Source organism: Taudactylus pleione, unplaced genomic scaffold, assembly GCF_031769625.1.
Source record: "Taudactylus pleione unplaced genomic scaffold, aTauple2 ptg001421l, whole genome shotgun sequence".
NCBI classification, from domain to species: domain Eukaryota; kingdom Metazoa; phylum Chordata; class Amphibia; order Anura; family Myobatrachidae; genus Taudactylus; species Taudactylus pleione.
The window spans coordinates 79133-107128 of record NW_028285820.1 but is presented as its reverse complement, the minus strand read 5'-3'; the positions used below and the strand labels follow the sequence as shown (position 1 = coordinate 107128).

Here is a 27996-nt window from a genome sequence, read left to right as displayed (position 1 = left end):
CCACCACTCACCACCCCAGCTGTGACAGACCCATCCAGGGCCGCCACGCTTGCAGGCACAGTAACTCCAGGGGCAGCAGACACACAGGCTCCAGAAGCGGCAGCAATCCCAGCCACCCCCGCTCCACCCACAATGCCTGTGGCTGAGGGGTTACCCGGGGCTGTCCCTCCCTCAGAAACCTGCACAGCCTCTGCGCCGGACCCAGCAGCTCCCGCAAGCGGCTCCACTCCACCAGCTCCGGAACCTGCCACTCCACTCCAAACTCCAGTCAGGCGGAGACCAAGGAGCACCTCGCGGGGGTATGTGATCCCACACCGGCCGCCGTCACCACACAGGACTCCGACAAGCAGGAACAGGAACAACCACACCACATCCGGAGCGTGCAACACACGGACACCCGGACCATAGGAATCGCCATCACCGGCACCAACGGTAAGTGCAGCCGCCGCGTATACACGCGCCGCCATTGCCATTGTATCCATTGTATATATATATACACACACATATATGCATATGTATACAAACTGATCAGGTTGCAATGCCATCAACATACAGTGTAGTCCAGCAAATGCATGAAGAAAATAGAGAGCTTCAGATGAGGATGGAAATGGAACAGATGCAATTCTCAAGCCAGGAAGAACAGGACCCGGAACCAAGAACTGATGAACCATGATTTTTAAAGGTAAAATAGATATTTGATTGTAACCCTATAAATGTATTGATTTATTTTTTGCCGGGGGCTGAGGATGTGTTTTGTTACACTCCTTTTATTTTTGGGGGGTAAAAGATGTTTTTTTGGGCGGTATATTTTTTTGGAGTTAGACTGGGCATAAGGGGTCTGTGTCCTACTTTGGTGCGCAGGACCCTGTGATGACAGCATGAGGATATCGGGCTGAGAGTAGGACTTGGGGACCAGGTGCTGGTTGTTTTTTCTTTTGGGAAAAGATTGAAGCTTCATGCCATGTTTGTTTTCCTCCACCTTTCAGTGTCCAGGAGAAGTGGGGCGGCATGAAGGGACCAGCCTGTCACTAGACAGGGAGGAACCAACGAGGCTGGCATAGAGCTGAAAAGGCGGTGGGCAGACGGTAAGCGCAATATATTCTCTGGGGCTCCCCCCACAACATTTTGTTTTAAGATAAAGTAATACATGAATAAAAAAGGGATAGTCATCATCCCAGCTTAAGGGATGCTCACTGTAATTACCATTACTAGAATACAAACAGTGGCCCTAATTCTACAAGTAACACAAGTGCAACTCTGCAGTCAGATGATTCTTTCATTCTTCGTATATACATCTTAGTTACAGTGTGTGTGCAAACTAGTCACTAAAATAGGGAATGTGATTGCAATGTATACACAGACCCACCTGGAAGTGATTGACACGAAGTATCATTGGTGGGTGGTGTGGGAGTGTGGTCAAGCAAGTGCAGGCGTGTCAGTGTATATGAATAAAGTTGCAGGGGTGTGTATAATTTATCCATTGCAAACCTATATGCAGCCTGAGCAATCACTGTGTCAAGGGGGAGGATTTATGTTGTGCTGCGTCTCTAAGTATTGAGCTGCGAGTGTATTGTGATGGCATTCATTTAAAGAACTTTTCAGCGTGTGCAGGATTGCTATCCGTGCTGAATCAAGCCCAGTGTCAGCTTCCCAGCTACAGAATGCAAAACGTAGGCATGCAGAAGGTAAGTTTCAGAGGTTAAGGGAGTGTTAGGTCTAGGCACAACCGGTGCGTTAGGGCTAAGTTGCGGGAGGGGGATTTTAGGTTGAGGCACCACCAAGAGGGACTTGGGGTTAGGCACCCACGACAAGGGGTTAGGCACCACAGTGGGGGAGTTAGGTACCATAGGGGGGAGGTTAGGCACCACTAAGGGAGGGTTCCAGTTAGGAGTTGGGGGAGAAGGGGAGGGTTAGTGTACTTTCCATGCCCAGTCAGGATCTTCAGAGTTTGTGATTGCAACGTCAGTATTTAGTGAGATACTTACCAGCCGTCAGAATTTCATACACAAAGCTATAGAAAATAGTTGGCTAAATATTTATCATACGAAAGAAGAACTGTTTCAATAATTTAGGACTGTGTGTTATTGTTTTAAATAACATATTGGAGTATAGTTAGATTTTAATCTTATTTTTTTTTCATAGCTAATAGAGGAATTTGAACTAGTGAAAATGGATTTAAAAAATACAAGTCAATAAATAAAAAACATTTATACAAATACAATAACAAAATTATACAAAGAAAAACATGTAATGTATTGTTTAATTTGTCTTAAGCAAAGTATTTATTTTTTATTTGCGTCAATAAGAAATAATGTATATTTCATATATTTTAGCTTGTAAATGTTAAACTAAAATGTTATGTTGATTTGCTAAATTTATGTTGATTTGCTTTGTGAATAAAACATGGCTTGCATTATTTTTTTAACTTTAAATAAAAAATAATAAACATAAGTCTTTATTGTATTTTTATCAAGATATGTAATATAGACTTGCCATATAAAATTAAACATGCGTGTGTTTGTGTATACAAACACAAATGCAGGTCCGTTTATAGGGGCAGGCGACCCGTGCAATTGCATAGGGCGCTCCGCTCCTACCCCTGCTGACAGGAACGCTGGCCTCTGAAGCTACTGGAGGCTAAAGAAGCATTTACTTCAGAGACAAGCAGCATTCCCAGTAGTGCACTGCAAGGGTGAAATCATTGTTACCCATGCGGTGCAGAGCCTACCCTGCACACCCGATGGATAAAGTTAGATCAAGACAGTGGCGCAAGGCAGTAGCCGCCTACGGAGGCTGGAGAAGACAAAGTGGTCAGGTAAGTAATACTAAGTAGGCTGGGGGCGTGGCATACGGGGCATTACTATATGTAAAAAATAACAACAGGGGACAATGCATAAGTGGCACTGAAAAAGGGTCAAATCTACAGGAAGCACCGCATAAGGGCCACAAATACAGGAGGCACTGCATAAGGGCCACAAATACAGGAGGTACTGCATAAGGGCCACAAATATAGGAGGCACTGCATAAGGGCCACAAATACAGGAGGCACTGCATAAGGGCCACAAATACAGGGGGTACTATTGCCTGAGAGCCAGTGGGGGTGCAGCCTGTGAGCTGAAGGGTTGGAATGGCAAGGAAGGGGGCTGGAGTGACACATGGAGGAGCTGAAGTGGTTCCGGATTTCAAAACGTTTCATTTAACTGCTGTTAAATTTTTTTGGCTGTGTTGGCTTCCACAATTGCAATATTGGACTCCGCCAGGGATATTTAAGGAAGGCACTGAGACACGCTATCAATGGTTAATGGAGTGCACCCTTATCTGTGTGTGTGTGTATATATATATATATATATATATATATATTAAAAATGCCCACAGCAGAAAAGCAGGCCTACTACATATTTGCTTCTAAAGCTAGAGGCAGGATTAAAGACAGACGTCTGTATTCAAAGGTCTGTCTAGATCTAGATGCCAGAACCCCGACGGATGGCTTCCAGAACGAAGGAAAAACTATAGTAGCTGTTAGCTATGGGGGGAGGGTTAGTTTTAGGCCCCCCATGAGGTTTAAGATTAGGCTAGGGGAAGGGGGGGATGATGTTTAGACATCCCCCTTGCAGGATTAGGATACGTATCCTGTATATACAGTATGTGATTACAGGAAGCGTGTTTATAAACTGATTAAAAAAAAAAAACAAATAAAAAAGGATATAGTTAGGTATGAAAATGGGATTTTGTTAGCATTCTCTATTTGGTTTCTCGGTATATTATCTATCTAACTTGCCCTCTAATAAGGGACAGGTATGGCCGTTGTAAACGGGATGCCCGGCTATTTTTAGATGGTGTATGAAGGCAGAACTCGCGCATTAGCCTGGGGTTAGCCATCTACATTGCCGTCTGTTACATGGCGGATATAGACAATTACGGGACTTAGTGAGACTCCTCTGACTGATGTGACTTCTTGTTTGGCTTTTGTCAGTATTGTGACAGTGAAGGGAGATTGTTTACTTGTCGGTATTGTGATCGGTATTGTCATAGTTATGGATGTTTATATGGAAATGGGCTTCAGACTGCACACCTTGAACATATATATATATATATTTATATATATATATATATAATTAGAGATACTACCTGTGGAGACCATTGATATATGCACAAAAAAAGAAGTACAGGTGCTCAACTCCAAATTAACTGATTGTATATAAATAAATACATTTTTGCAATGAAAAGAGATTTTTGGCATAATCTTGGCCAAGGTTATGGGCCTACCCACCGGGTCCCTAACATACTAGGATTCAAATCCAGAGCGCAGGACACCCCCAAACTGGCCCAGCCAAGCCACCCCAGGGCACCGCGATAGTAAGAAAAGTGCAGTGTGAAAGAGATAGTTAAGAGCAGCCTAGGCTGCATATAAAGAATGAAAATAAAAAGTGAAGTACATATTTAATAAACAGTGAAGGGTTAAAATGTGTTAGAAAGGAAAAATGTGTTATAACCATTATACACCATTGTTGACCATGAGGCAGAAGTTAAGGGTGTAGATATGCATTGAGAAAGAATCCTCTTTTTAATGATAAAAAGATAAATTTGATTAAAAAAGACGTTTTATTCATTTTACAAAACAACTATTTCTGGTTTGATGGACAGTTCTATTTACAACTTAGGGGGACTGCTATGAGCATACATTTTGCACCATCTTATGCCAATTTATTTATGGGATGGTGGGAGGAGTCAACAATATGGGAAAATATAGATTTTTTTCACAATATAGTTTTATGGGTTAGATATATCGTTTATATATTCTTTATCTGGAACGGGACAGAGAACAACCTTCTTTTATTTTGTGACATTTTAAACAAAAACTCTCTTAATATTAATTTAGTTTTTAACAAGAATAAATGAGATACATTTTTTAGATTTATTTAATTTATAAAAGGAGATAAATTAAACACCAAAAATTACAGTTAACAAACTGACAGTAACGCCTACATATACACCACCAGTAATCATCACCCATGGTGGCTAAAAAATGTCCCAAAGGGCCAGATGCAGAGAATATGAAGAAATTGTACCTACGAAAATGTATTCCAAGCAGAAGAACTCAAAAAGAAGTTCATTGTGAAAGGATATGATACAAAATCAATTGAAGAAAATATTGAAAAGTTTGAAGAAAATTCCCCAGAGAAATTTGCTGGAATACAGAAAACCACAATCGCAGAATAATCATCCAAGACTCCCTTTCGTGTCCCCTTTCAACAATCAGTATCGTTCAGTAGAACAGATTTTTAAAAGACATTGGCATATTTTAACTAGTGACCCCTTTTAAAAAATATTATTCCCCTCGTACCCGCTTTCACATAGAAAAGCGCAAAATATAAAAAATAAAATTGTGAATAGCGCAATCCCAGAAAAAAGGAGCAATAGAATAAAATCCACTGGATTCCATCGATGTGGAGTGTGCAACCCATCGACATCAAAAAAGTAAGATGGAGACCTATTCATCAACAACCACAGGACAAGTTTTTAAAATACGGGATTTCATTACCTGTGAAAGCACTAATTGTATATACACATTATAGAATGCACTTGTAATCTCTAATATATTGGAAAAACAAAAAGGAATTTAAAAGATTCTTGGAGGGAACATCTGAGGAATATTAAGAGGGTACGAAAATCACACACTATCTAAACATTTTAAATTAAAACATGTATGTTCTACGTCAGGTATCAAACATTTAATAGGTATTAAAAAAGTTGAGGAAAACTGGAGAATAAAAAAATCAGATATCATTTTAGCCAAAACGGAATTAAACCATATATGAGCTAAGGACCCTGGAACCTTTAGGGTTAAACAGCGATTTTGAGCTTAAATGGTTTTTATAAATTCATGAATTGTTTATCTTATTGGCTTGTTTTTTTAAAAATATTTTTTACTCATATTTATTAGTATTTATGTAATCTTATGTAATTCTAGATGATTGTTCTTTATAGTAGATATGGAATTCACTAAGCAAAATGTTTTCTCCTTTTATATATCGTTTAAATATTTATTTTTAAATTGATGTTATTTAGTGTTTTTAAACTGCTAAGCCATGGTGATATGTCATTTCAACGTGGGAGGTTTTTATTATCTATCCCACTTCTTATAGAAAAGTGTAGTCTCTTAAGTACATCACATATCCTGTCTAAATCGATGGAAGGTCTTCCGCCCATACTGCCCAAGTGACTTGATGGCCGTGACGCCACACACATGCATGATACATTCCAGGCTTGTAGACATTACGAGCAGAACGATCCACGTGTTCACAACATGCTCGATGCCGATGATGCACTTCAGATTATGTATTTCCAGTGCGCCACCACGTGGTTGATGTGTTCCAACTGTTGGAATGCACTCAGCGGTAAGGATTCAATCGAGAATCACAGCCACTATTAGTTTCTCCTCCATTTATAGGAATGGAGAACGGGAGCTTTAGCACTTATTCCTTTCATGCCAAATTGGTGAATACTTGATTAGAATAAGGAGTTAGCTCCTCAATTCAAGAAATTTGGAGACCCGCACAACTATATAAAGGTTTGCTAGGGAACCACCACCTCACACCTTGATAAAGACCATACCGGTCAAAATGTATTACTAGAGGGGATTCATCCACTATAGGGAGGAGAGGAGAGTACCCGGGCTCACCATCTTTTATCTCAAAGTGTGCCTTTCCCAAAGGCCCAATCTGGTACGGGGGAACCCCATTTGGTGGTTTCTTTTCATTTTATTTGTATTGTACTATTGTTTCACTTTATTAAAATTAATTGGATTTTACACTATGTGGAACTCTTTCCCATTTTTTTGTGGTACCACATTGTTGAAGGTAAGCAATTGAAGTGATATATGAACAGGATAATAATTATCCAGATCACTACATCTCACACATACGGACGATGAACAATCACTTGCTCTATTTCTGATGTCGGACTGACACAAATGTTTTCTCTATTTTTATTGTTGGACTAACATTGTTGATAATATTGTATTTATTATCCTAACAAGTAGGACTGCAGATCACTCACTGTTGTATTGTTGCCTAGCTATTTAAGCCAGGGGTGGGGAAACTTTTCTGCCGAGGGCTATTTTGATATATATAACATTATTTGTGAGCCTGGTGCAGGCCACGCCGTTTGTGTGATGTCACACAGGGACGGGGTCAGAATTGCTGGTGATTACAGCAATGCCCAGAGCATCCTGAGGTAGCTACGGGGAGTGTAAGGGCAGCAGTGTGACCATCTGAAGCATCCTAAGGACACTCCAGGCAGCACTGCTGCATAGATTCTGGCTGCAGGGCGCCATTCTAGGCACCATGCTAGCCAGATTAGGCTAGCAGTAAAAAGCTCTGAGGGCCAGACCAATGACTCAGAGGGCCTTATACAGCCACTGGGCCTGAGGTTCCTCATCCCTGATTTAAGCGGTCGGTGTTTCTCCACTCAGTTATCTGCTGCACCCCATTGTTTAGGAGTGGGACCTTTACACACATACCACTTTTGAGGTATTATGGATGTTAGTAAAGTGAAGTGGGCAGCTATATGTAGTTATGGGCATCTGGTTATTGTACTGCGGTTACATTTTGTATGGGTTCATTACCATATTTCTGCAGTGGCTGGGTGCGTGAGCAAGCTTGCGTTGCTTGCTGAACCAGGCCCTATAACCACACTAGCTACTAGGGTAACAATTCCCACACTCGAGCATGTAACTGGTTTCTCACCACTATAAGTCCTCCGATGTGTAACAAGTGTTGGTTTCTGTATAAAAAATGCTTCCTAAACTAGGGATGGATATCAGAAACCGATGGTTACCAACCATCAATGTTCCTGATTCGATTGAAGTACTCTATCAAAGAGAGGGGTTTGAAGTGGTTGCCAGCTATCTGTTGCTGACTCCGATGAACACGCGATGGGTGTATGAATTAAGCGGTGGAGTCTGCAGCTCAGCATCGGTGCCCATTGCAGTGCATGGTTATGATGCGATAACTAGTAGCTATCGTATCACATGATTTGATGTCAGAACCCTGGCAATTATTCGACAGCAAGCTTCCGATGTCCATCCCTATTCAGAACATGGAAATGGTTTCTCACCTGTGTGACTTCTCTGATGTGTAACAAGACTTGATTTCTGTGTAAAACATTTTCCACACTCAGAACATGGAAATGGTTTCTCACCTGTGTGACTTCTCTGATGTGCAACAAGACTTGATTTCTGTGTAAAACATTTCCCACACTCAGAACATGGAAATGGCCTCTCACCTGTGTGACTTCTCACATGTATAACAAGATTTGATTTCTGTGTAAAACATTTCCCACACTCAGAACATGGAAATTGTTTCTCACTTGTGTGACTTCTCACATGTGTGACAAGAGCTGATTTGTCTGTAAAACATTTCCCACACTCAGAACATGGAAATGGTTTTTCACCTGTGTGACTTCTATGATGTCTAACAAGATCTGATTTCCGTGTAAAACATTTCCCACACTCAGAACATGAAAATGGTTTTGCACCTGTGTGACTTCTCTGATGTGTAATTAGATGTGATTTCTTTGTAAACCATTTCCCACACTCAGAACATGGAAATGGTTTCTCACCTGTGTGACTTCTCTGATGTGAAATAAGATTTGATTTCCTTGTCAAACATTTCCCACATTCAGAACATGAAAATGGTTTCTCACCTGTGTGACTTCTCTGATGTTTAACAAGATTTGATTTCTTTGTAAAACAATTCCCACACTCAGAACATAGAAATAGTTTCTCACCTGTGTGACTTCTCTGATGTGAAATAAGATTTGATTTCCTTGTAAAACATTTCCCACACTCAGAACATGGAAATCGTTTCTCACCTGTGTGAGTTCTCTCATGTACAACAAGATGTGATTTTGTTGTAAAACATTTCCCACATTCAGAACATGGAAATGGTTTCTCACCTGTGTGACTTCTCTCATGTATAACAAGATATGATTTATCTGTAAAACATTTCTCACACTCAGGACATGTTAAAAGATTCTCACCTGTGTGACTTCTCTGATGTGTAACTAGCTTTGTTTTCTGTGTAAAACATTTCCCACACTCAGAGCATGGAAATGGTTTCTCACCTGTGTGACTTCTCTCATGTCTAACAAGATGTGATTTCCGTGTAAAACATTTCCCACACTCAGAACACGGAAATAGTTTCTCACCTGTATAACTTATCTGATGTTTAACAAGAGCTGATTTGGGCGTAAAACATTTTCCACAATCAGAAGTGACTGTATCATTGCTATGATATGTACTATGTGCAACAATATGTGAGTTACCAGAAGTACATTCCTCAAGAATAGAGGGATCAGATGGTATATCTGCACTAAGAAGTGGTGGATGAATATTTAGGGTTATGTAATTCTCTTCCGGAGATCCGTGTGTGGGGTTATCTTCTAATTTAAAATCTGGAGACAAAACGAGATGTCCCTCCGAGGTCTTCCTTGTATTCTCTCCACCTGGTAGAAATAAATAGTTATCCAAGTATCCCACAGCAAAGGCATCATTAATTAATATTATTCTCACCCCTATTCCCATAGGTTTGTGCTTAGTACAACATCATGCGGAATACTTTGGGCTTCTACCGATCACACTCATAATATAGAAGAAACAAACCTTATTAAATGGAGCAGACCCCTAGGACTCTAGGTTCTTTTTAATATCCCAGGAGCCGGCCAGCCCTAGATAATGCCCAATGGGGAACTTTCACTCGGTTCCCAAGTTCTAGGCAAAGGGTGATAGATCTATCCCTCACTGAGGCTGTCATTTCTTTTGACACAAAAGAAAAGGCAGAAAAAATTCCTTGGTGGTAATAAAAAACATGTACAAAATACTAATACAGTAAGGATGTAATATATCCTATATATAAATTGAATAGAAAATTATATATTAGTGTATAGGGAAAAAAGTAGCGGCTAGTTCCAATGAGGAGTAGTGATAGTCCTACAAAAAGTGAAAACAAAAGAAAAAAACTGTGCTAATAAAGATAAATATACGAACTCTGCGAGGCCAGCCCTCTGTGTGGTTTCAATCTTGCTGTGGTGCCCTCCTAGAGTGTCTGCCCACTCAATATACAGATTCAGAGGTATCGGCGGCACTCATCCAGACTTGTAATAAGTATAAAGTATGTCCTTTATTTCCAACATTTCGGAGGAAGTAACTCCGTCTTCAAGATGGATGTACTCCTTCCAAAACATTGGAAATAAAGGACGTATTCTATACTTATTACAAGTCTGGATGAGTGCCGCCTATACCTCCGAATCTGTATATATAAATATATATATATCTAACTTTATCTGTCTAGTTATATAGCTCTACCTATTGTAATTAGATTGGGGTAGGAGGTCCCACTCCTGGGGTAGTTGCAACCTCCAAACACACAGCAGTTATGAAACAGCACACAAGTACAGGGTTTTCCTGCAAGCTAGCCTTAGCTAGTTTTTATTGTGCAGTATAAAATGGAAAATATATAAATCCTAGCACTAAACAGAATCCCTCTCCCAAAGTGGTAGGGCCTACTTCCCTCACCACAAGCATAGGCACAGTATTTAAAAGTAGTACAAGAGCCAAACCCTGACACAGCTTATATGAGCCTTTCACAGCTGCAGGCACTAATTAGCCTGTTCTCAAGTTGAAGGTCAGAAAAACCCAAAACTCTCATCAAGCATAAACAGACATTTCCTGAGGGTTTAAAATACATAAGTCAGAAACCTTGGAGAAATATATTTGCCATTTAGCACTTTACCAGTGCTTCTATCACACTATATATACAGTATATCTATTTTACAAGTCGTCCTGAGTGCTGCCGTAGATGCTATATATTTATTCCTCTCCTGACTGGGAAAGGTAATTGGAGGGCACGGGGCGCAGTACTGGAGGCAAGCGTGGGTGTGCCGGCATTACCGAGTATCATACATATGGTAGGGCAGTGAGAAATCAGGAAGCACCCATTTTGTTTGCAAATGAATAATATCAATGTAATAAGAAAATACAAAGATAGAAAATATATATGAAAAAAAAATTATTCAAGACTATAAGAACTTCTAGCTCATATAAGCCCCATGAAATACAATAAAAAGCATAGATGCTGGTATCATTGCATCATCTACATAGATAAAATTGTGAATAGGTATAGTATATAGACAATCTGTTTTTCATCTGGAATGGGTCCTGCGACCGGATGGCCGCAGCCTCCACTCCCAAACACAGATTACTGGACCTTAAGGTATCAGGGATCCCCACTTACCATCAGTGACCACTTGTCACTGACTCCAACCACTGCGCAGTGGGCGGGTATATAGCTGCCACCTCCGAACTCCCACCATCGTCGTTTGGAACAGCTTTTCCTTATGTACACTCAGCCTCCTATCTCCGGCACCTGGAACCACTTCTGCTGTGTATGCGTTAGCTAGTTGCGGCCACACCCCCTGATTGGTGTCGGCTGATTCCTCCTCATCCCTCACAAAGGACCAGGCTCTGCACGGTAGCTGGCAAAGGGCTTGAGCTTTGGAGACGCTTGGCTCAATCCAGAACAGCTGAAGAACAGAATAGCGCTTTTTGCAATTCTGTTGGTCGCAAGATTCAGATGCAGTTGTACGGCAAATATGTTTATTGCTCACAGACTTGAAAAAGATCTTCCCTTTAGCTTTACGGGGGTACAGTATACATAAATGATACAGAAGTCTTGATATTACAAAGATATACAAGGTTGGACATTTTTACCAGGTACGCAGTCTTCTTTTATGCCACTCCAATACACATTACCACAGGGGTTAAGTCCGGCCTGTGGTTTCCAACCAATCACCTTAAGTGCATGTCCTGTGCATGTGCTGGCCACATGCACATTTAACATTGTCCCCTATGGACAAGGGGGAGCCTACCTGGTGTTTTAGTCACCACCCAGGAGTTGGCTCGTCTAGGGCCGGGGGAGGTTTCCCTCCAAAACCGACTTACAGGAATCTGCTAAGGGACCAAGCCTGCCACCCCTGCCTGAATCTGAGCTCCAGAGGTGGACAAGCAGGGTCCCTAGGCATGGTTTCCTGGCCATGGAGGGGAAGCTCTTTTGGAGCTCGCTGAGAACAATTATCTGGCTGCATTACCCAGCTTCCTACGCACATCCTCATACCACTTCCAGGCATGAGGCTGTATAGGTGGAACGTTTATTGCTCTGGAAGGGGCTGGAGGATCCAGCAGCCCACTGAGAACTCTGGAATCCCTGGCCATCCAGGGAAATCAAAGGTAAGTGCAATTTTCCTTAAATAATACATTTAAAATCATACATTAAATATATACCATTAAAATAAGTGTTTACATTGTACACACATGCACGCTGTGCCTGTGCCCCCCATCAGGCTCTACTCACTGCAGCCCTGCAGCTTGGGTTCTGTGAGCTCAGCTCAGTGCTGCACACACACTTTAAAGACATTTTGATTAAAACCCATGTATTTTTGTATACTCTGGGCTAAGCGCTGGGCTTTCCTAGCCCGGCACACTTGCAGACTGAGCTCAGGGCTGGGGCTCTCCCAGCACCGGGGGTTACCAGAAGCTTGCTTGCCTGGTCCCCCAGCGCTACCACCGCCACTGCTTAGTCGCAGCCTGTGGAGCTCCCGGGGCTGGTAGCACTGCTGACTCCTGGGAGAGCGCACCGGTTTCCAGTAGCTGGCACAGTGCCCCCCTCTGCCACGCTGCGCTGGGAGCTGGCTTCTCCGTACTGGGGTATCGGAAGCTAGTGCTCCTGACCCCCAGCGCACAGCTGCCGCAGTCCTCCCCTTTGTGCGGCACAACGAGGGTTAACTGCCATCCACGCTGTGCTGTGGAGCTAGGGCGCCGGGAGTAGGCCTCCGGCCCCCAGCATCAGCACACAGTGCCCCCTGGTACCGTGCACCAGTGGTTAACCAGCTCCATGGAGGGAGCCGGCTAGCCTGGTCCCCCCTGCATGTGGTGCTTAGCCCTGCAGTCTGGGACACTAGTCCCGGCTGCAGCGGCTTCCTGCTGCCCTGGAGCATGGAACACTCAATGGCTCCTTACAACCTGAATGCTGTGCACCGAGGGGTTAACACTGCCGCGGCTGTCAGAGGAGGTCCAGGCAGTGGAAGACTATATAAATACATTTTAATACATACCCGGCACTTAGCGCCATTAATACATTTAAATACAGAGTGCCTAGCACCTATTGTAACATTTAAAAATGGCGCCACAGCACAGGGGTTTAACCCCTTCAGTGCCACGGCCACCTTGGGAAGAAAACCAGGATCAGTTCAAAGGATGGCCCTCTCCTGATAAAAGATCAGAAATGGGGAACGACAGGCAGGTGCCCCCAAATCCGATACCTAAGTGCCCCCAAATCTGATATTGCGGGCAGATGTGATAGCCAAAAGAGTATTCACAGTGAGCCATTTGATGTCTACTGATTCCAGGGATTCAAATGGAGACCCCTGAAGTGCGAAAACCACTGATAAATCCCACGGAGCCACTGGAGGGTTAAAGGGAGGATAAATATGGAGGACACCCTGAAGGAAGATGTGAACATCCGGCAGTGGAGCAATTCTGTGCAGTAACCAGATGGACAAAGCAGAGACATGCACTTTCAGAGAGGCCAGGCGGAGTCCAAGATCTAGTCCACCTTGAAGGAAGCTAGAAGCCCGAAAAACCTCAGGGTCATAGCTTCTGGTAGCATACCACTGGAAGTATGTATGCCACACCCGGTGGAAGCAGTCTTACATGCTCAGAGCATGGCCTGAACCACAGATCTAGAAAACCCTTTAGACCTCATGAGAGATGACTCAAGAGATACGCCGTCAAAGACAGATGAGCCAGGTCTGGATGCAGACAGGGACCCAGAGACAACAGATCCAGGTGTAGAGGAAGTGGCAATGGAGCGTCTATGGAGAGACTCCAAAGGTCAGAGTACCAGTGAGATCTGGGCCAAGCGGGAGATACCAGCAGAACCGTTCCCCCATCCTTCTTGATTTTTCGAAGGACCCGAGGAAGGAGGGAGACTGGAGGGAAGAGGTACGCCAGGTAGATGACTGACAAGGTGTCTACAAAAGCTGCTTCGGGGTCTCTTGGCCTGGACCCGTACACCTGAGTTTTGTAATTGTGTCATGAGGCCCACCTCTGGTAGGCCCCATTTCGTGTCATGTCGTGACAGCTGAAAAAATCTGCTTACCAATTTAGGATCCCCAGTATGAAGACCAGAGAAATAGCCGGGAGGTGACGTTTGGCCCATGTGAGGATGCATGTCACTACTGTCATTGCCGACCGACTACGAGTGCCTCCCTGGTGATTGAGGTAGGTCGCCACTGTGGCGTTGTTGCACTATACTTGTACTGGCCTGTCCCGGAGAATGTCTTGAGCCAAAGTGAAGGCTCTGTAGATGGCACAGAGTTCCAGGATGTTGATTGGGAGGACCCTCTCTGTGGGAGTCCAATGTCCCTGGAAAGACAGCTGGTCTGTCACTGCCCCCCTCCCGCGGAGACTTGCATCCATGGTGAGGAGCACACAATCTGGGATCCGGAATGGATGGCCCCTGTTCAAGTGGGACATCTGTAACCACCAGGAGAGGGACAGGCGAACCTCCGGAGAGAACCATGGTCTGGGATCTGATCAGATGAGGCAGTCCATTCCACCTGAATAGGATCAGGTGTTGTAGGTGCCTGGAGTGGAACTGCGCGAACTCCACCATGTCGAAGGTGGATACCATGGATCCCAAGGTCTGCATTGTTGAGTAAATTGACACTTCGTGACTGTGGAGTAACCTGCGCACTCGGTGCTGCAGACCGGAGATTTTGTCTGCTGTCAGGAAGATTCTCTGACCCTGAGAAGCTAAGAAGGCTGCCAGATGTACCATACTTTGAGAAGGGGTCAGGGAAGACTTTTCCCAGTTGATCAGCCAGCCGTGCATTTGTGGAAAGGCAATGGTTACCTGAGGTTGGCGGTAAAGGACCTCTGGAGAGCTTGCTGATAGCAAGAGATCGTCTAAGTATGGGAACAGCCTTGGTAGTCACAATCTTGTCCAATTCTGGGCCAAACAGGATCTCCCTAGGGTAGGGCAAAGACTCCAAAGCATTTTCAGAGTCCAAGTCTGTCTTGCATGACCAAAGCCAAATGATACGGCGGGCTACCACCAAAGTGGCAGATGCCTTAAAAGCTAGGAGACCAGTATTCAAAGCCGCTTCTCCTAAATAGGAGGATGCATCCCTAATGTGCAAGATGTGTGACAGCTGTTACCGAGAAGCATCAGTAGAAAATGTGTCTTCTAGGGCCTCAGCCCAGCTCTCAATGGCTTTTGCAACCCAGGACATAGATATGGCAGAACGAGTAATAACTCCTGTAAGAGAGTATACAGACGTCAAGCAAGCTTCAATCCTTCTGTCGTCTCCTTCAAGGAGGTTGCTGTATGGATAGGTAAGGTAACGTTCATAACCAAGTGTTTCACGTAGGAACTACAGCTAGGGGAACTTTCCATTTAGCGCATTCAGTAGCTGGAATAGAGTAAAATGAAATCAAGCGTTTAGGCAGCTGAAACTTTTTATTTGGCGTATTCCATGCTTCACTCATTAGATGAGAAAGCTGATCAGAGTGAGGAGACTCCAGCATAACCACCTTCTGTCGCTTAAATATTTTGCCTTAGGAGTGGGCTCTGGATCTTCTATTTAAATAATTGATTTTATAGCTCTCACTAATGCAGGTTATTCAATTTATACGTAGGCCCCTCCTCCCCCGAGGGGGAGTCAGAGTGAGAGAGGTCTGCATCTGCTGCCTACCCAGATGGTAACTCAGAATCTGATAGCTGGGTGGACTGGGAAGATAGCACAGCATGCTTTGTAGCTTTACTGGCTAAGCGCCTCTCCTTTTGCATGTGTTGAAAAGCCGCCAAACTCTGCACTGAGGTAGAAAGTCTACCCAAGGAGTTGCAGGGAGTACCTGATGAGGCAATCCCCTAGGGGGAGCAACCACAGGGACCGCTAGGCGATCCGCAATCTTTGCCAACACCTGTGAAAAGGAAGCCCAGGGGGGTTCCGTATAACAAGATGCACAAAGACCATCTTCAAGTGAATCCTCTGGGGATAAACCTACCAAACAGGACTTACAGGAAGCCAGGGTAGGAGCTGTAGCCTGCTTATTACTCTTGCCTTTGCTAGACATAGCTGCAAGGATAGTATAGCACACAATATGGCACAGTGCAGTGAGCAACACAGATATATGCACAATGTGAAGCACAGCGTATTCCATGGTTGTTGTGAAAGAAAAAGGGAAAGGTATAAGCTGACAGTAGAAAGCCAGACAACAGAGCTAGCATAAGTTACATACAATGCAGAAAATACATCTCACTGCTAGGAGCATAAATGTAACTGCAGTGGGCACTAAAATCAACTACGCAGACCACAGTGGCTGGCAGAGACTGGATCCAGCGTTCCCAGAGACCTGTGGCTGGCTTTCAGTAGAAAATGGATGCTGGAGGTCTATTGGAGTACCGGACGGACCTGTGTCCGTATCGGCGCCTCCAGTCTGTCTCCAGAGACCGGAGGTGAGACTGTCAGTATTACCTTTCCCCTTGCATCCCAGCTGCAGTCTGGGGACTAAGGAGCCACACTAGCCAGGTCCCCCCTTATGCCCCACCAAGTTGCGGTGCCGCAGAGGGGTGATGGAGCAGCACAGATGTCCAGAAGACTGTCTAATGCTGCTTGCTCTCTTACAGTAAAGTAAAATAAAATAAAATCATAAAAATAAAGCTTGGGCTGCTTATAGCAACCCCACTGCATAGCGGTGATGGATCCAGCTTCTGCCGGACACCGTCGAAACTGAGTTGCCTTCAGGCTTTGGGCGGGGCATAGGGGGAAGGACCGGAGCATCCTGTTATAGAAAAAAACTTTGCTGTTGGTGTCCGGTCCTTCAAGTACCACCTACACCCCATTGTCGCCCTGTGGAGCCATATGGAAGAAATAACTTTTAATGATGGTAAATGAAAAAATTTTTTTTAAGCGAAACGCATGTCGCTACACATGGGGTGATCCCAGCAGTGAGCAGTGGGACCTCCAACCAGCCCCTACACATGGGGTGATCCCAACAGTGAGCGGTGGGACCTCCAACCGGCTCCATGGGTTGCAGCATATATAGCACAACCCGATCAGGTACTTTGAGCCTGATCGCAGATTCCCAAGGGTCGAGAATATACGCATGCGCCAGACCCATGCTGCGAATGTGCAGTACATGTCTGTTGGACAGAGTTTGGCAGTAGACTGTCAATGATTAACAGTCTGCTGGCATTTATGGGGCAGCGACGGTCTCTGTTTTCCCGATACTAAGGAGTGTCACTACGGTTGGGGGAGGATTGGAGAGGCCAGGTCTCTTTTGTGCATCTGCGCTGAGCGGTTTGCCTGACCCAATGGTCAGCAAGGCCAGCGAATCTGATCACAGATGATCCAATGCTATGTCCTTGGACGCAGCTTGGATCAGTAATGCATGCAGGAGAAATGGACGCCTCCTACTGCATTAACATAATAATACTATCGCAGCTGCTACCATGTTAGCAGCTGCAATAGCAACTACTTCCGCAGCTGAATCAGGCCCTTTGTCTTTCCCTCCATGCTCCTGGATATCGGTGATCACAGCTACACTCGCCCTGCACCAGAAGTGACTTCTTTCCTCCTCCTGTGATTTCCATCCTATGATCTGTTCTCTCCTCCTCCCGTTCACTGCTTACACATGGTAGGACAGCAGAAGCGGGACATAGGTATTGGAACTACACCTTTCATCTCCTACTTCAGGACAGCAGCTCTCCTATCATCACGGCTGAGATTACATAATACACATCGTCAATTATCAGCTACAAACTTAAAAATGTATGGGCTGCAGATACTTCATGTGTTTAAATATTTTTTTTGCCAAGCCTTGAGCAGATCCAGCTGTTCAATTGTGTTTTATACTAAGTCTGGGAGTAAATTAGATCTTTCATTTGTGTCTATCTGTCAAACTTTCACATGCTGCTCTAATCTTAATATATTCTGGTATTTTCCATATATTAAAAAAAAATAAATAAAAAAGAGAAACCAGATGCACCATGCAACCATTAATAATTATACATAATATGCGAGGTTTTTGGCATAAATTTGGCCAAATATATGAGCTTACCCACTGTCGTCAACGTAAACCTCATCGGGTAAGTCCCTAACACTATGGGGGTTCATGTCTGGGGCGTGGGGCACCCCCAAACCACAACAGCATGGGTTAGGGTGCATCTGGTTTCTCTTTTTTCTGTGTTGTAATAAGTCTCAAATAGGTAGCATATCCCATTAGAAAGAGCTAGGGTGTGCAGGTCAGGCCCAAAACTTTCCATATATTCTATGCATCTAAAAATTCTCTACCAGCCTCTTTATTATTCTATAACCATTGACTTTTATAGGTATTTACCCATTTTCATATATATTCGTTAAATATTTTCGCCATTTCTCAGGTTGTGGCAAGTATTGATACCCCTTACATAATATACTACATTTAATACTTATTTTAAATCGGACATTTTTTTTATCTTTTTATGGAGATAATATTGCCTATAATTTATATGTATTAGCCCTTTTATATTTTTTTCTGCAATCATTAAAACAGTGTGCCCGCAAAAAGGATCCTTTCTTCTGTCTCTCCTGGCGGGAAATATCCCAATGACATGGGTTTTATTTTGTTAACCCTGTTTGTATGGTCTTGTGGTCTGCTATAACAAAATAACAGAAAAAGATCTTTCTGGATTCAGGAAACCCATGTCCTCATCCAGAATAAGAGGACCCTCCAGCATGTGCACTATTCCTTACGCGTTTCATTGTATAATACAACATCCTCCGGGCTATAGAGAATCAAGCTTTACTCTTCCAAGATAATTAATAAGCGCCTTCTTACTCCATCTGCAGTTGTCTTGCGATGTCCCAAAAAGACAAAGCCTCACATACATTACTATATGTGTGTGTGTCTCTATATATTTGTGCAATATTGTCCAGATAAAATCACCAATACATCCAGAGAAAAATGTGTCATAACCACGTGGTACCGTCCCAAAAATAAACATGTCACATGATCTCACAAAAATGGTGAAAATATCCATTCTAGTGCACCCAATATAACTGGAAAAACAAGATAAATCCACACGTACTATGATTAAAATATATGAGCTCGATTCAATTCAACGTGAATTGAATAGCACCGGAAATTAGCTCCCGAAGCTATTCAATTCAGCGCACTGTAAAGCCCGGATAAGGATTTCTTCTCTCATCCCTCCTGGGATGCAAGCAGAAATCCGACAAAAGTCTAGGCACGATGCTGTTTTCTGCCCTTAGTGCAGGGAAAACAGCATTTTGCCGGGAAGTTTAGTCGGAGAATGCCCGTTCTCGCTACTAAACACCCTATTTAAGGCACAAGGGGCGGGAGAATGGGCATTCCCCGACCTAACCGCGCAGAATTGAATAGCACCGGGAGCTCCCTCCTGGCACTATTTACTTTGCGATCAATTGAATCGAGCCCTATGAATCACTTATCTGAAAAATCTTTCTAAAAAGACTGAAGATAATAGACACTGACACAAGCCTCCATCAGTCTTCACAACGCGTTTCATCCTGACCACCAGTGTGGTCTGTATGACTTCCTTCCCAGGGTTATATACAATAATAACAAGCCTAAGTTCTTGTACACTGTGACCATCATCTAAAATTAGATACCAGTGTAAATACTTTGTAATAAAACGTATATCTGGAGTCCAAAGACCTCCATCTCTAGAAGACGACACCTCTATTAAGGTGGAGTCATAGGATATCCGCTTGCGCCCATATTGACCTTATTGCTGATGTTTTACACTAGTCTCTAATATTAGATGATGGTCACGGTATATAAGCGGGGGCACAATTCTGGCAGCCCTCTAATACAGTGGAGGGTTGGTGCACATTTTGTAAAAACATCACAAAATGTGCACTAACTCTGCTACACAAGAATGCAATATAAAGTCACGCCTCTTAAACTGGCCACACATCTAATGATTATCTGTCCAACCAGCCAACTAGTTGATTGGTTGGAATGAAAATCTGGCAAGGTATGAAAGCAAATGACAATCAGCAATTTGCTCACAAACGCTGGAAAATGGACAAAAACTGTTGTTTGAACAAATTGTTTAGATCAATCATTTAACAAACTTGTCTGACGTCATTTTCATCTGTTTTCTGGCATTTAGGAGCAAATTGATGATCATCAGTTACTCCCATATGTTACCAGATTTTCATTCCAACCAATCAACTAGTTGGCTGGTTGGACAGATAATCTTTAGATGTGTAGTAAGTTTTATTGAGCTTTAGTATTGCAGTGTTAGTATACACATATAAAGAATGAACTAGTAAGGTATCATTATTCAAGAGGATAATCTCACATGTGGTAGAACACAGGTATGGGGGCAGAGGGGTAGGACCGGGTACTAGTCACCCAGACCCAGGCTTGCTGGAGGGGCCCGGCGCCGTCCCCATCCCTCCCTCTTACCTCACACCAGCCCAGCACACGCTGAGCAGCAGCAGCCTCTTGCCTGTGGGGAAGGGGGGGGGGGGTGGTCACACTGATCGCGTCTCCACCAAGCTTTTCGGAGAGCAGAGGGGCTCACAGTGCACCACTGTAAAAATATTTTTTTTCCTGTTTAAATCCTAAGGGGTCATGGCCACACCTCCAGTGATTAACCAATGCCCCCCACAGGGATTCAGCACAGCCCTTTACGGCCCTGAACACAGGTAGGATCATGCTGATATCCCTTCAACTGATGTATGAGATACACCAGAGAGTGTGGGAATGAGACTGGTCAGATCTCTGGGCTGGTAAAACACAGTGACATGATGTGAGGGGAGAGCAGGAGTATAATATAGGCTGATGGCTCCTATGTATGAGATACACCAGAGAGTGTGGGGAGGAGACTGGTCAGATCTCTGGGCTGGTAACACACAGTGACATGATGTGGGGGGGAGAGCAGGAGTATAATAGGGGCTGATAGCTCCTGATGTATGAGATACACCAGAAAATGTGGGGAGGAGACTGGTGAGATCTCTGGGCTGGTAACACAGTGACATGATGTGATAAGGAGTGCAGGAGTATAATAGGGGCTGATGGCTCCTGATGTATGAGATACACCAGAGTGTGCGGGGAGGAGACTGGTCAGATCTCTGGGCTGGTAACACACAGTGACATGATGTGAGGGGGAGAGCAGGAGTATAATAGGGGATGATGGCTCCTGATGTATGAGATACACCAGAGAGTGTGGGCAGGAGACTGGTCAGATCTCTGGGCTGGTAACACACAGTGACATGATGTGAGGGGGAGAGAAGGAGTATAATAGGGGCTGATGGTTCCTGATGTATGATATACACCACAGAGTGTGGGGAGGAGACTGGTCAGATCTCTGGGCTGGTAACACACAGTGACATGATGTGAGGGGGAGAGCAGGAGTATAATAGGGGCTGATGGCTCCTGATGTATGAGATACACCAGAGAGTGTGGGGAGGAGACTGGTGAGATCTCTGGGCTGGTAACACACAGTGACACAATATGAGGGGGAGAGCAGGAGTATAATAGAGGCTGATGGCTCCTGACTCCTCACTGTCCAGATACTTTTCCCTCTTTAGTTGGTACTGGAAGAGGATGGTGTTGAAGAGATTGCTGTAGTGGCAGAGCAAAGCCAATATGTGAAATTTTTCAGCAAAAATATAAGTGCTGATTACCTGTGTTGATATCTGTAGGGATTTCCTCCTCCTTGCACTGCTGATCACCTCTTGCATACATCTCTTCTCCCTCTGTATGTTCTGCTTTATTATCATCAGTCACATACATTTCTTCCTCCCCCTCTGTAGCTTCTGTCTTAAAATCAGTCACATACATCTCTTCTTCTCCCTCTATATCTTCTGCCTTCATATCAGTCACATACATCTCTTCTTCTCCATCTATATCTTCTGCCTTCATATCAGTCACATACGTCTCTTCTTCTCCCTCTATATCGTCTGCCTGCATATCAGTCCCATACGTCTCTTCTTCTCCCTCTATATTTTCTGCCTTCATATCAGTCACATAAGTCTCTTCTTCTCCCTCTATATATTCTGCCTTCATATAAGTCCCATGCGTCTCTTCTTCTCCCTCTATATCTTCTGCCTTCATATCAGTCACATACATATTTTCTTCTTCCTCTATAGCTTTAATATAAGTCACATGCGTTTCTTCTTCTCCGTCTACATCGTCTACCTTCATTTCTGTCATATACGTCTTTTCTTTTCTCTCTAGATCTTCTGCCTTAATATCAGTCAGATCCTCATTCTAAATTTCACAGAAAACAATAAAATAACACCTTAATAATGTCTGAGTACATTATTTTAGAATAAATAGTATAATATCAGCATGTTAAAAAATCGATTAGATGAAGAATAATTAATAAATACAGGTCAATTAATGAAAAGTCACTTTGGTTTTTGTGGTCATTGGGAAGAGCCTATATTACCTGATGCTCCTGTGGGATCCTGTGATTCTCCTCTGTATAATCCTGTGAATATAGAGGACATCTCTCTGGGGTATTTCTGAAACTGGGATCATCTGTAGGAGACACACAGTGACTGAGTACATTGTATATATTTGATTATCACATGATGTGTGTATATTGGGGCCTCCACACCTGCTCTCCCCTGTACAATAAATTACATTCTCCGCTTACCCAGTGATGTGAGGGGCCAGTGATTCTCCATCATCACGTCCTTGTACAAACCCTTGTGTTCCTCTATATACTCCCCCTCCTGCATGTAGACATAGACAGTGACATCATGACACCTTATAGGAACTTGACACACACAATGATACAGTCATCACCCAGACACATCCCCTGGTGTTACTGTATAATGTCCCATTCCCAGCAGTCACCTCTCCAGTCATCACCCAGACACATCCCCTGGTGTTACTGTATAATGTCCCATTCCCAGCAGTCACCTCTCCGGTCATCACCCGGACACATCCCCTGGTGTTACTGTATAATGTCCCATTCCCAGCAGTCACCTCTCCGGTCATCACCCGGACACATCCCCTGGTGTTACTGTATAATGTCCCATTCCCAGCAGTCACCTCTCCAGTCATCACCCGGACACATCCCCTGGTGTTACTGTATAATGTCCCATTCCCAGCAGTCACCTCTCCAGTCATCACCCGGACACATCCCCTGGTGTTACTGTATAATGTCCAATGCCCAGCAGTCACCTCTCCAGTCATCACCCGGACACATCCCCTGGTGTTACTGTATAATGTCCCATGCCCAGCAGTCACCTCTCCAGTCATCACCCGGACACATCCCCTGGTGTTACTGTATAATGTCCCATTCCCAGCATTCACCTCTCCAGTCATCACCCGGACACATCCCCTGGTGTTACTGTATAATGTCCCATTCCCAGCATTCACCTCTCCAGTCATCACCCGGACACATCCCCTGGTGTTACTGTATAATGTCCCATTCCCAGCAGTCACCTCTCCAGTCACCACCCGGACACATCCCCTGGTGTTACTGTATAATGTCCCATGCCCAGCAGTCACCTCTCCAGTCATCACCCGGACAATCCCCTGGTGTTACTGTATAATGTCCCATGCCCGGCAGTCACCTCTCCAGTCATCACCCGGACACATCCCCTGGGGTTACTGTATAATGTCCCATTCCAGCAGTCATCTCTTCTGACTACTGTGTAGTCCTGTTTAATGAGAGACATCAATAAAATGTAAATTAGAAGTCTACTTTAGGAAAATCGTGGCCAGGGCTATATATTTGTGCCGGAACGTCGTTTCGGAAGTTCATGTAAAAAAAATTGCGTCATCTGGAGCGGCGGTCCAGAACCGCATAATAAGTTTTTTTTAAAGTATGCTAGCAGTGCACCATGCGCTGGGGATCTCCTACCTTTTGCTCGCCAGCAGGACATCTTGTCTCTGACTGCTGTGCTACTGACTGGGTCGGCGGCCATCATGCAGAACCCGGCTGGCTGCTTATGGTCCTGCCAACGGCCCCCCTTGGCCAGCACAATTTTACTGATTCAGGGCCATCCGCAGCCGCTTTATGCCTGCCAATGACTGACTGAGGAAGGCAGAGGATGCTCCCTGGCCGCTCTGTCACAATGCGAGCAGCTGCAGCCAGACAGCAGTCTCTGCTTCCTCCCAGCAGTCAGCCATGTCCATGTCTACAGCTGCACATAGTGTGTGGGCCAGTGGTGCCACCCATCTGGGACATCGGCTGGGGCTGGCTTTCTTTGCTCTGTCCCACCTCTTTCCCCTCCTCCTATTCTTTGTGCTGACTCCTTTCCGGGCCCCAGCACCCATGATCTGTCCCCCCTCCTTGTCTCAGTGCCACCTCCTCTTCAAGAACAAGAGGTAATCAGGGGCAATTGGGGTAACAAAGAGCAGTCGTCAGGGAGAGAGCACTATCGAGCTGACAAGGAGAGATCACCTAGAGGAGATGTTAGTGCAGATGGCGTCAGGAAGCGGGCACAGTATGGGGGAGACAGGGGACAAAAGCAGCGAACAAGGACCTTAGTTAGGAAAAGTGGAGGAAAGAGGTTGAGGTTATTAGGAGTGGGGACAGGGTGGGGCAAATGGTGAAAGAAGAGAAAAGGGACACGGAGAAGGGGTAATAAGGGCAGAGGAAAGGATAAGTCAGAATAGGAGATTATGTCATCAGGGACATATGGGAGGAGACAGTGAGAGTTATAATAACACCGCCACAGCCCAGACTCTCATGTTTAAAAAAGAAAAATTGTTTATGCACCAATAGATGCCCCACCCCGCTGTAGCTCCACCCACATTATTCACAGCTCCGCCCATCTATGTCTCCCCCCCTCCCAGGAGTTCCTGAACCTATTTTTCTAATATAGGATGAGTTTTATCATTCACAACAAGTGAGAGAACTCGCTGCGTATGATAAATAGTGCTCCGGCCAATCAGCTCCCAACTGTCATCTTACAAACAGATAACAGTAAGGAGCTGGTTGGTTGGAGCAACATTATCATAGGAAACGAGTTTTATCCCTCGTTGTGAATTATAAAACTCATTTATAAATAAGGCCCAAAGTACTTTATATAGCACAAATGCCGGCATCGGAATCCTGACAGTGATAATGAGGGCAATTTTCAGTAAGTATTCTAAGGCTAAACCTAACCCATACTCCCGCAGCCTAACCCTAACCACCCCCCCTCCACCCGCAGCCTTAGCTTAACCATCTCCTTTGGCACCAGTTCCCTCCCCTCGCAGCCTAACCCTAACCACACACCCCCTCCACGGCCTACCTCATTTCAGCAGCCTTACCATAACCCCCCCTTTGGTACCCTAACCCTCCACTCTCGCATCCTAACCCTAAAATTCACCATTTGAAGTTGTCGGCATTTTGACCCGTCCAGATCCTGCAGACGTTATAGGGCGCATCAGGATTCTGACTGTCGGGATACAGACTACTTCCCATACATACATGTTATACCTATTATGTGTTATTCCTTTCTCTGACAGCTCATTAGTGTTATTATTACTCTGCATCTGCTGCTATATAATAACCGGACACCACAGGCTCCTCCTCCTGTATGAAAATAATAATAACAGGACGCCACAGGCTGCTCCTCCTGTATAATAATAACAGGACACCACAGGCTGCTCCTCCTGTATAATAATAACAGGACACCACAGGCTGCTCCATCTGTATAATAATAACAGGACACCACAGTCTGCTCCCCCTGTATAATAATAACAGGACACCACAGTCTGCTCCCCCTGTATAATAATAACAACAGGACACCACAGGCTGCTCCCCCTGTATAATAATAATAATAATAATAATAATAATAATAATAAATACAATTACCTGCTCCCAGCCGCTCTCTGCCTCTTCCTGTAATAGAAAAAACGCCCCCAATACATAACCACGCCCCTCTCTATCTCCCGTGTAGCTATGGCTACTACCTGCCCCGCCCCTCATATCATAGTCACCGCCCTCCTCTCAATCCCATCAGTGCGGTGATTGGCAGCAGCGAGTAGCCAATCAGGCGCCACAAAGTAGGAGAGACGTCCTGTAACTAGCAATCAGCTTCATCACTAGAGTAACAGATGTATAGTGTAATGGTGTCCTCATGTACGGTGACCGGCGGCCATATTCTTGTAGTCTCCCAGTCACAGAGCACAGGGGGCGGGGCCACAGGGGCTTTAGCTGCCATTTTGTCATAGATATTCCTGACAGCCGGACCCAGGTAACCTGTCCTGTATATATTATATTATTATTATTATATAGGGGAGGGGAGGAGAGGAGACTGTAGAGTAATATATGAGGGGAATAACACAGCTCACAGCACATACTGATATGTGCTATTATTATTATATAAGGGAGAGGGGACTGTACAGTGATATATGAGGGGTAATAACACAGCCCCCAGCACACGCTGATATGTGGTATTATTATATAGGGGGAGAGGGGACCGTACAGTGATATATGAGGGGAAATAACACAGCTCCCAGCACACACTGATATGTGGTATTATTATTATATAGGGAAGTGTTGGCTAACCTTGACACTCCAGCTGTTGTGGAACTATATATCCCAGCATGCCCTGCCACAGTTTTAGCATGACCTAATAGCAAAACTGTAGCAGTGCATGCTGGGTTATGTATTTCCATAACAGCTGGAGTGTCAAGGTTAGCCAACACTGATGTAGGGGGTGGGGACCGTACAGTGATGTATGAGGGGGAATAACACAGCTCCCAGCACACACTGATATGTGGTATTATTATATAGGGGAGATGGGACTGTACAGTGATATATGAGGGGGAATAACACAGCACCCAGCACACACTGATATGTGATATTATTATATAGGGGACGGGACTGTACAGTGATATATGAGGGGAAAATAACACAGCCCCCAGCACACACTGATATGTGGTATTATTATATAGGGGGAGAGGGGACTGTACAGTGATATATGAGGGGGAATAACACAGCTCCCAGCATACACTGATATGTGGTATTATTATATAGGGGAGAGGGGACTGTACAGTGATATATGAGGGGGAATAACAAGCCCCCGGGACATATGTGATATTATTATTTTATATTATAATATTTTATTTAATAAAAAAAATATGCCCAATCGGTGACTCTTCCTTGTCCATAGGCCCCCATTGAAAAATTACTTACCATCTCCCGTTGACAATAGACCCCCCCCTCCGTCCCTGTTTTCCTTTTACAACCCCCCTCCTCCTTTATGACCAATGCATTTTATTTTTTACTGTTTTACCCACCCCTTTTACCTTCTTTCCCTTCTTCCCTTTTATATATTGTCCCTGCTTTACTAGCCTCTGCTGCCACCTTGTGTCTGTGTATAGTTATTGGTAGGGTTCCTCATAGCCTCTTACATCGTGGAGATTGTCCCTACTCTGATTGCCTCTGCTGCCACCTTATGTCCGTGTATAGTTATTGCTAGGGTTTCTCATAGCTGCTTACATCATAGAGGTCTCTCTTGCTGCTTCCCTATTATACATTGTTCCTGCTCTGATGGCCTCTGCTGCCACCTTGTGCCTTGGTAGAGTTATTGGTAAAGTTTCTCATAGCCGCTTACATCATAGAGGTCTGTCTCGCTTCTTCCCTATTATACATTGTTACTGCTCTGATGGCCTCTGCTGCCACCTTGTGTCTGTGTATAGTTATTGGTAGGGTTCCTCATAGCCACTTACATCATAGGGGTCTGTCTCGTTTCTTCCCTATTATACATTGTCCCTGCTCTGATGGCCTCTGCTGCCACCTTGTGCCGGTGTATATTTATTGGTAGGGTTCCTCATAGCCGCGAACATCATAGAGGTCTCTCTCGCTGTTTCCCTATTGCACATTGTTGTTGGCCATAGTACCGCTTTCCCAGCCTTCCTGGATGTCTTCATGATAATATTTTTCC

The 27996-nt window shown here is 44.4% G+C and overlaps 2 protein-coding genes across 4 annotated transcripts in view; one reads left to right on the top strand and one right to left on the bottom strand.

Annotated features, from left to right (window-relative positions):
* Positions 1 to 27996, top strand: part of LOC148442665 (uncharacterized) — a 210378-nt gene that overhangs the window by 170896 nt on the left and 11486 nt on the right. The gene's annotated exons all lie outside the window — the stretch shown is intronic.
* LOC148442664 (uncharacterized) overlaps positions 5937 to 27996 on the bottom strand; it is a 76974-nt gene continuing 54914 nt past the window's right edge. The window contains exons 1-4 of one of the 3 annotated variants that reach the window (XM_088463624.1): positions 22758 to 22854; positions 22548 to 22639; positions 21781 to 22366; positions 5937 to 9507 (exon numbers count right to left, since the gene is read on the bottom strand). In XM_088463624.1, coding sequence (XP_088319750.1) covers positions 8090 to 9507; positions 21781 to 22366; positions 22548 to 22639; positions 22758 to 22842 — 2181 coding nt within the window. In that variant the 5' untranslated portion in view covers positions 22843 to 22854 and the 3' untranslated portion in view covers positions 5937 to 8089. Of the gene's footprint in view, positions 9508 to 21780; positions 22367 to 22547; positions 22640 to 22757; positions 22855 to 27996 lie in introns of those variants that run through there. The other 2 variants (XM_088463622.1, XM_088463623.1) reach the window with 2 other exon arrangements.